General features: G+C 36.5%; 1 protein-coding gene across 1 annotated transcript in view; it reads left to right on the top strand.

Annotated features, from left to right (window-relative positions):
• Positions 1 to 1,082: 1,082 nt before the first annotated feature.
• Positions 1,083 to 10,504, top strand: part of LOC107687995 (calcium-binding protein 1-like) — a 16,597-nt gene continuing 7,175 nt past the window's right edge. Inside the window, exons 1-2 of the mRNA XM_016485526.1 lie at positions 1,083 to 1,585; positions 1,697 to 2,071. Coding sequence (XP_016341012.1) covers positions 1,271 to 1,585; positions 1,697 to 2,071 — 690 coding nt within the window. The 5' untranslated portion in view covers positions 1,083 to 1,270. The remainder of the gene's footprint in view (positions 1,586 to 1,696; positions 2,072 to 10,504) is intronic.

Here is a 10,504-nt window from a genome sequence, read left to right as displayed (position 1 = left end):
GTGGACATAATGAAATATTAAATACATGTTTTTCATTAAACATGCATTGTAGACTATAATTTTATGTATATTTTATCTGATAAAACCTGTTAGCTCAAAATTGTACATAAATGTTAAATACATGTTTTCATTAAACATACATTGTAAAGTATTATTCTATTTCTATCTTATCTGATAAACCTTTTAGCTCAGACTTGCATATTTATAGGACATAATTAGGCTAAATATTAAATTCAAGTTTTTCATTAAACACATAATTTATGTATATTTTATCTGATAAACCGGCTACCTCAAAAGTTTACATAGAACATAATTAATTATTAAAGATGTGTTTTACATTAAACATGCATTATTTACTATTTTATTGATATCTGATAAACCTGTTAGCTTAGAATTTTACATAGGACATAATTAAATATTAAATGTGTTTTCATAACACATTGTAAACTATTATTTTATTTATATTTTATCTGATAAACCTGTTAGCTCAGAATTTTACATATAATTAAATAGTAAATACATGTTTTCATTAAACATGCATTATATTTTGTGTATATTTTATTTTATAAACCTGCTATACCTCATAAGTTTACATAGAACATAATTAAATACATGTTTTACATTAAAAACTCATTATAAAGTATTTCATGATATTTTACCTGTTAGCTCAGAATTTTGAATATAAATAAATGCTTTGCTTGCTTTCATGTACCAGAATAATATTCAATTTGCTTAATTTCTAAATGTCCAGGAAAGTCTTTATGTCCATATGGGGGTATAGTGGTCAACATTAATTACACTTTAGTACACTTTTGTATCTACTTCTCTTTATACTGAAGTATCCCAAATACACTAAAGCTTAGACAATGAGAGAGATTATTTCTATGTTTTGGTCCATACATTGCATGTTATGTTGTGTCACCCACAGGCATCTGATGATGCACACCATACGTTCCGCGTGTCCTCTCTCTCTCTCTTTCTCTCTCTCTCTCCCTCTCTCTCTGAATCTTTTTTGGTTTATTTCCTAGCCCATCTCCCCTTACCTACGCGTCCTACCAGAATAGCGCTTTTATACCGCCTTACGGAGCAATCAGGTGGCACCAACTCCAAGAGGAGAAGATCTCGACAGCATCATTTCAAGCCCAACATGCCATCGAGGAGGTGCCGATGTACTCTCAGCACTCTACACCGGGCTATTATATTCAAATGATAATAATGTGACACCTCAAAGGTCAGCCTTTACCTTCAAGGGCATTTTACAAAGCTGAGGATGAGTTTCACGCTCCCCAAAAGCGAATCGACGGCTTCCTTACTGAGATCCTCCGCACCGGCCAGGAGCGATCATCCCGGAGCCCGGCGGATACACCATCAGCGCTCCGCGGCGGCGACATCTGGAGCGGAGACGGCGGATTGCGATGCGAGCTCGCGGAGACCCCTTTGTCACCCCTCACTGGTCGGTACCCGGAAAAGCGCAGAGAAAAGCCACCCACAACACTCCCACTCCCACTCCCATGGACACGCTCTTTCCACGGCTCACAGTCAGGAGGACCTGTCGGAGCTTCCAGATGGAAGAGAGCGCAAGACAGCCAGACGACAGAAGAGCCACCCACAACACTCCCCCTCCCATGGACACGCTCTTTCCACGGCTCACAGTCAGGAGGACCTGTCGGAGCTTCCAGATGGAAGAGAGCGCAAGACAGCCAGACGACACCACCATCATCATCATCACCATCATCACCACAACCGCCACCATCACCATCACCGCCACCGGTCCACCCGGGACGACCTGCCTCAGGACCCCCGACCCAAGCACTCTCACGTCGCTCGCATGCCCACCAGAACTCAGTCTTTCTCCGAGTCCAGGGACGAAACGGCTCTGTTTTTTGAGTCACCTCAACTGGCTCGACCGGGGTCTTCATCGAGCAGAGAGGCGTGCCCAGCCTCCACCGCCTCGTCCTCGCCGGTGCCCGCTTCCTCTAGCCGCTCCTCCCGCAGATCGAGGAGGTCCAGCGCAGCATCTTCTGAAGCGGACTTCAACCTGCGGCCGTTCCTCAGCTCAGTGTTCGGACAGGTAAGGCCTGAACACACGCTGACAATACGAGTTTTATAATGGGTCTCATTTAAATATAGCTGTAAGCTGCTTTTATGTGGTCAAACACGTCAATGACATAAATACGAATATATGTCAGTAGACAGTCGTGATTTTAGAAAGGCTTAAAATTACGTGTAACATACGCTTACAGTTTACTCACCAAGTTTATATTGTATTGAGCAGTTTTGTGTAAATACTCGTTTCTAGAACGGAATGCTTGATAAAAGTGTCGCGAGAGTTGCCTACTAAAGTCAGAGTTATTGTACTGTATGTTTAGAGGCAGGAATGTTTGAGTTAAATTTAGCACTAGGCCTATATGGGATATATTGGGTTTCATGTGTTCCATGAGAACAGTTGAGTATCAAAAAGCTTTTGATAGGTTATATTTTGACCAGCATGGTCTAAACATTATTAGACCCAAGTTGTTGAAAATGTAATTAACTGTATGAGCTCAAAAAAGTTTTCAATTGAATTAAAAATGGTGGACAAGGCAATGCCATTTGTCAAGAAAATGGATGAATTCCTTATAATCAAATATATCAAAAGAGGGCAAAATTAATCATAAACTTTCAAACATATTTATCAATTTAGGTTTTTTTTTTAGCTGGTGCTGTCACTGAACTTTCCAAGTTTTTTCATATGCCATAACAAGTTTTGTCATATGCATATGAAGACTTCAAATGTGAAATCCTCTAAGTGCCATTGGAAATTTTCTTCTTAAATGAGCATTTTTATCAGGCTCCATGTTTATGTTCAGTTATTTCACTTTCATTGCAACGAAAAGGAACTTCAACCTAAACACATGGAGCCTGATAAAAATGCTCATTTTAGAAGAAAATTTCAGACAGCACTTAGAGGCTTTTGCATTTTGAAGTTTTCATATTCTGTGTTTGTCTGAATATGTCCTGTTCCATCAGTATAATATGCAAAAAACAGTACGCTGAAAGAGTAGTGTGTCCAAATTCATAATATTTGAAAAAAAAATAGTAGGGAAAATATTCCAGAATGACCAATAGTTCCGTCACGATTCTGTGTGCATTCAGTCGGCACTTTACTATCCCACCAGGCTACAAGAGACGAGTTGTGAATGACACTGAAGCAATGCTACTGAGCCTGCAGGTCACGTAATAGTAATAACATGGTGGATGTGGTATGTCTGCATTTCATGCATGCTACCCATATTCATACTATAGAACATACTTTTTTTAATGGTCGCGAATAGCAATTTCAGGTGCAGCTATAGCATTGTTTATGTGTTTTTCCCCCCCACAAAATTCAAAAGCAGATGGGGCAATGGGGCTGACTTATTGGCTTATTATCAGAGACAGGCCAGAGATGGTCAACCTGCTCATATGGCCAAAATCATAACTCCCAATATGTCGTTTAGTCCTTCATTAAGATGCAGTCACATTAGTAAAATTTCTGTTAAATTTTATGCAAAATTTTGCAGGCCAAAAAGGTCCCTTGTCTATTATCAATAGTATAGCAATTTATAAAGCACAGCTCACACACAAGTCACTTTCAAACCAAACAGCTTTCTGTTGATCAATGCGGCGTATTTGCAGGACAAACTTGAACCCGTAGCAAAATCTTTGTGGGGAACTCTTTCACAAAATGTGTGGTGCAATGTGGATGTGAAAATCCCGATCATTTGTATTGAAATAATTGGAGTTTGTCCATGAAAAATTGCAAAACAATAGAAAATGTGAGTGCACCTTAGCTGAGCCATCCTGAAAAATACTATTTTATTGCATGATTTGTGCTTAAGGAAACAAAGTTTAGTCAAATTATTGTTTTGTAGTAAAATTATTTCATTCTTTCCCCTTACAAATCTGAAAATAGCTGCCCATGGGAATTACAAAAATATGGCCGCCAAGACTTGTTTATCATTCAACTCTATATGACCCAATGAATCTAAAGAGACCAGTATCATGATATCTCACACACAATAGTTTGGCATTTGATACCATATTATGCAACAGTTTCTCTGTCCCATGTACCTGAATCTGCACATTTAATTGACTGAGATGTTTTTTAATTAATGAATTTATGATAAGGAATATTATCAAAATGAATATTAATTTACATTCACAATGTGTCCTAGAGTTTCATTCCTGATCGAATGTTTTCTGACAGTAAACAGCTGTGAGCTGCCACTGATTAAATGTGCTCCTCTGAGGATTGGATGTCTAGAACGTTGTGGAAGCTTGCCTTCGGTACACGTATCACACAACTTTGAAAATCAGTTGCATTAATAATAAAGGAGTGTTGGCTGGAAGGATGAGCTCCGGGCAGGAGGGTGTTCCTTTGTTGCTTAGACATTGAAAGGCTTGAATAGATAAAGAATACAATGTCTTTTTGTGAAATGCAAATCTTTTTTAGGCATATCCGATTCTGTGAGATTCTGTGTTTAAATGATTAAAAGCTGTCTGATGGCACCGCCACAATGACTTTGATGCTGCGCTTCGAAAACAACACACACAAACACACACACATTCATTTGCAGCTACACTAATGTGGGTCGTACTATTATTGCTATGCAGGAAGCTTTTAAAATTGACATATCACCACATTTTAGAATCCATGTTAATAAGATAAACCCCTTTTTGAGGGTGGAAATGAACTGGAGGATTAGTCATACACATAAACCAGATCAAACCCATTAATTATACCCAGCTTCATGGTCAGAGCTATTCTCAATGTACAAATAGTAAAAAGCACCACTTGTTAGATTAAAGGGTAAAATTAACTGGCGGCTACTCCAGCTAGTTAGAAAACATGGGCAAATGAGACCAATTATATTCACCTTCAAGGTCAGAGCGTTTTTCACTGTAACCCTCCATCTGTCATTGTTTATTCTGTGATGGTCCATTTACATTTGCCACAGTGTTTTTTTCTTCTTCTCGAAGCCCCTAAATACAATCATTATACAGGTTTTTTTAACCCAATTTGCTACCAAGTTAACTTAAAGTCACCATTATTGCCTATACTGCATCATTCAAGTCTAAAATGTTGGAGTATTTCATTGGCATTCATGGATGAATCTCACATTACTGGGAGAAACCTTCTGTTTGCAATTATGTTGTTTAGGCTGCCAGCCTCAGACGCTGTATGAATCAGTGAGGCTGGCTTACAGTCTCTCGCTGGGTGTGTGTGTAAACACAATTTACCAGAAATGCAGCGTAATAGGCTTCGGATCACAGGGGTGACACAATCCCTATCGGTCTGTCTAAATTCCCAACACTTGCCTTGACGGGGTGTTGAAATAAGACTGACAAAAATGTCCTTGGATGACAATGCGACTCTTTCCCGCCATAAATCTTGTAGATGTTAAACCAGATATGGTCTCTACTTCTCTTTAGTGCTATTTTTAGTCTCACACCTCTTTGTGCATCTGTGTCATTCCTCTGATATGTTTTTGTGTCTACTGTCTCCTGTTCTCTTACTGATGTGTTTTTTGAGGTTACAATGACCTTGCCATGCTCTTCTGGGAGATCAAGAACCAGATACTTGAGAGTGAGGGTGTGAAGATGAAAAGAAGAAGGAAATTGAATGGATCTAGTGTCAATACTGTAGCCGGTGTGTATATATGATGAATGTGCAACAAATTGTCTTTGATTTTGCACAGTTTTTGCAAGCTATTTTGATTCATATAATATAAAAACATTCTGTGATTCACTAGCCATCCATCCAGAGCGTTTCCTTGTCTACAGCCCAAGATGCTGGAATAACTGCTGATAATACTGAGGGACCTTATGCTTCGATATGTGTCGTATTCCCATAGGTTGATGGGGATCAGCTGAGAGTCAGCTGATGTGAACTTGACTAACGTGACCTGCCAGAACTAACGCTACGCTTGATCTTAGTCTTTCTACTTAAAACATTTACAAATAATTACAAAGAAACAGCAAGTAACACAGTGAATTAAACACATTTTTGAAGTAGAATTAATTTTCTTGTAAAGAAACATACTCCAATATATTCCTATACTCCAATAATCTTTGTTCTTTATTAACAGTGTGAGAATGAGAAATTCAAAAAGAGAATGACAACTTGTGTTCTCAGAAACAGTCAACACAACTATTCAGGATAAAAGAAGATACAAACCAGACTTCATTAAAAACAGATTGACTTACAGCAAGGATAAGCATGGTTTTTGCTGAGTTTGCTGACCATTTTGAATGGTTACTTATTGACTGCCAAGAAATAGAGTCGGTTTGACCGATATTTTGTAACAATATTTACTCTTTTATCAATACATGGCACCATTTGATGCATTCGAGTCATGCTGGAAAGATTGTATTTATGAGCTGAACGAACTTGAACACTTGGGAGAGTGTCAGTGATAAAACATGTTGGACACAATGTCTGTATTAATTATAAATTTGTTTATATTAATTATTATTATTTTATTTATTATACATTACAATAATATTTTATTATTATAACCATTCATTTAGCACCTTCATAAAGTAAATAAAAAAGTAAAAACACACCTGATGCACATTCTTTATTCATTATTTTGTATGTAGAGTTAAGAATTGGAATTTAATGCAGAAAACTTTGATAAAACACACCTGATGTTGTAATTACTAAATACAAACTTTCCAAGAGGAATTTAATGCACCAATATTCAGAAGTGAAGTATCCTATTTAATGAATTGTTTGGATAACCACTTAATTGTATATTCATAATATATATGATATTTATATTGTCGGTCACACTTTAAGTTCCGATTCTCAACATTAACTATGACTTTCACCTCAATAAATTCCTAATTTGCTGCTTATTAATAGTTAGTACAGACGGTAGTTGTTAAGTTTAGAGATGTAGAATATGGTCATACGGAATATGTGCTTAATAATTACTAATAAACAGCCAATATGGCAATAATAGGCATGCTAATAAACAACTAGTTAATAGAGACAATTGGACACTCTTAAAAATAAAGGTGCTTCACGATGCCATAGAAGAACCTTTTTGTCTAAATGGTTCCATAAAGAACCTTTAACATCTGAAGAACCTTTTTGTTTCACAAAAGGTTCTTTGTGGCGAAAGAAGGTTCTTCAGATTATAAAAAGCTAAGAAAGAGATAGTTCTTTAAAGAACCTTTGACTGAATGGTTCTTTGTGGAACCAAAAATGGTTCTTCTTTGGCATCGCTGTGAAGAACCTTTTGAAGCACCTTTATATTTAAGAGAGTATACTAAAGTGTTACCATATTGTCATATTCTGTTGATAAGTTTATTATTGTGTAACCAAAAATAAAGCAGCTAAAAATTGGTTCTGCTTCTCGGTGGTTGTGAGTTTGAGTTCCAATTTCACGGGACTTTCCAGGACCAAATCTCCTCTTCTGTGATTTCCTCTTTGTTCTCCTATCTAAATGAATGCAATAAAGCACTCATTCATTATCAGTAATACAAAATCAGTATTGGTAGATCTACAGCTGAGAGCATGACACATAGAAACTATCTACAAAATGTATTGTCCGTTTTCCTTTAAGCCCATTCTATGTTAAGGACTTTTTAAAGTGGAAAGAAAATCAGCAGAGAATCACAGATCTATAAGGTACTTCAAAATGCATACAATGATGGCTGTCAATGCAGGACTGAAACAAAGTGTGCACAATCTGAAGTTACGTGTGTGTGTGTGTGAGTGTGAGTGTGTGTGGTATTTTTAGCTGTCTGTATAAAAGATTGTTTGGATTAGAAACCAGGCCTCCAGCTGTGAGAATGGTAATATGCATGTCTGAATGAGACCCACTCTCCTTCCATCCTCTAAACATCCACACTCAGACAGTTTCCCATTTACACCCTCCTCTATCCTTTTTGCAGAGCCTTAGCTTTTTTATTATTATATCATATTATAATTCATTTATCTTAAACCACTGCCTGTCATCTGTGCATATATAAGATTAATGAAACTGATTCAACACTGAATTTACAGAAAGAGTCCTTCATTACCCTATTTCTACACTTACAGAAGAAACATTTTTAGCAAATAGTTTACAAATTCAAGTTTCATGATGTTTTCTCCCAATGTGTTTGAGATCCAAGCCCCATTTTCTTGTGCCCCATTTTTCTGTTGCTACAGTTCACTGAGTGACCTACTTTTAGCTTTAATTATCAGTAAAGACCATCACATTTTTGTACTATACGGTCTTTGTATGAAGTCAGGCTTTCAGGGAAATCTTTGAATAATCTCAAAGCCTCCATGAGTGCTGACTAACACGACATATTAATGATTTTGGAAGCCTGGAAATTTCATTTTGCTCGTAAAACAAAGAACGGGAGTGAATTTGCATTTTGAAAGGTGTCCCAGTTATTCTCGTTTGCATATGTCTTGGTTCTCGTCAGTTTCCTGATGTAATGGTTCTTAGTGCTGCACAATATTAATGATCAAGATGCTGCTTGTGTAGAAGTGATATTAGTGATCAGACTTACAATTTACAAAAACACTTTAGATTTAGGAACACAATTAAGTTGCTTATTAGCATGCATATTACTAGCATATTGGCTATTTATTAATACGTATAAAGCATATTAATGCCTTATTCTACAAACATGGCCATATCCCTTAACCAATACCTAATCACAACTACAAGAACTACCTTACATACTATCAATAAGCAGCAACTTTTTATATATATATATATATATATAGTATATAGTATATATATTGTATAAAATACATTTAAAAATAATTAAACTCTTATATTTGTTCCCCAAGTGTTACTGTAACGGAGCCGACGAAACGAGAGGCGTGCGGATCCATATGCAAGCTTTTATTAATAAACATGGTCAAAAAACACAGGCAGGGTCGAACAACAGCAAACAGGTATGGCACAGGCAAGACAAAAGAGCAATCCAAAACGGGCTTGAGTCAGACGACAGTGAACGTTATCCAGAGGGCTTGACAAGAGAGGTAATCTGCAAAACGAGAGCAATAATCCAGGCGAGGGGCAAACAGTCCGAAACGGCAAGGCAAAAGGTAAATCCAAGATACGCGGGCAAGAATCAGAAACCAGGAAATCAGGAAACACAACGAGACTAGACTAAGACTAGAACTAGGAACTGAGACTAGGAACTAGAAACTAAGACAGGGAAATGGCTCCATAAAGTGCTATCACTTGGAGAGCGATAAACACAGACAATACTCGGTGTTGAATGGTGGTGTGAGACTGATTTATATAGTGTGTGTTATTGGTAGCAGCTGTGTATGATTGGTTTCAGGTGAGCTTGTGATTAGTGCAATGGAGCATGGGAAATGTAGTCCAGGGTGATGTGTAACAGTCTGTGTAGTGTGAGAGTCCATGTGGAGAGCGGGTGACCTCTGGTGGTGAGTGAACAGAAGTTTATAGACCGGATTCGTGACAGTTACCCAATTTTCACATGACAGATGATAAAAAAAAGAAATTGAAAGAAGAACTTAAGGTCTTGACTGTGCTCTTTTGATTTCTTAACAGCCAGAATACCCTAGCAACCACATAGCGACATAAAGACGCCATAGCACGTTTTTAATGGGCAGACATAATATTTATGTTATAATGTTATAATCTAAAATCATAAAACACATGTTCTTTATTGGCATTTATGCTTTGATATATGTTATAATCTAATATAATATAAATGCATGTTCTTTATTGGCTCTTATGCTTTGATAAGGTACCTTTAATAACGATGGAACTGTTCCATTGCACTAAAGTTTTTTTTTTCATTGTGGAAAAAGGTTCTTTAGATTATTAAAATGTTCTTCACGCTAAGAAAAAAATGTTTCTTTTAGAAACTATTAACTAAAAAGGTTCTTTGGGGAACCTAAGGTCTTTGCATACTGAGTCCGAAACTGTCGTCTGAAATTTTTGCACGTAAAAAAAAAAACGACCTCACGTTGTGTCAGTCATGTTGACACACTGACTCTGAAACTTTCGTCTGTCATAAAAAAAATTGGATCAGGCTTGATTTTCTGCATTTTCGCATAAGTAGCAAGCATTTTGATAGGAAAGGATGACAAATTCGAGAAAAGGAAAAAAAAAATGCACTCAGTGTACAAGGACCTCAAAATGGTTCTTAAAAAACTCTTTTGTAACTTTTTTTAAAGAGTGTAACTAATAATAAATTGATTAAATATAAATAACTGTATTTTAATTTATTACATGTATTTATTTTATTTAATTTATAAATAGCTATAAATAAAATAAGTAGTGCACTCAGCAGACATTAATGGTAACTTGTAAATTAACCGATTTAATGCAAGTCAAAATATTATTTAACATCAACCTAAATACATTAAATTATAACAACAAAACTTACTTATATTGGTTACATCAGATACAAATATCTCTTTAAGGTGACATTTGCAGGTTATCACTTTTTACAGTGTAATAAACATCTAAAGCTGACTACAGAAAAATCC

The sequence above is a fragment of the Sinocyclocheilus anshuiensis genome, unplaced genomic scaffold (assembly GCF_001515605.1).
Source record: "Sinocyclocheilus anshuiensis isolate Anshui unplaced genomic scaffold, SAMN03320099.WGS_v1.1 scaffold213, whole genome shotgun sequence".
Classification (NCBI taxonomy): Eukaryota; Metazoa; Chordata; class Actinopteri; order Cypriniformes; family Cyprinidae; genus Sinocyclocheilus; species Sinocyclocheilus anshuiensis.
Note: the sequence above shows the minus strand (reverse complement) of the source record. Positions and strands in the feature narration are given on the sequence as shown.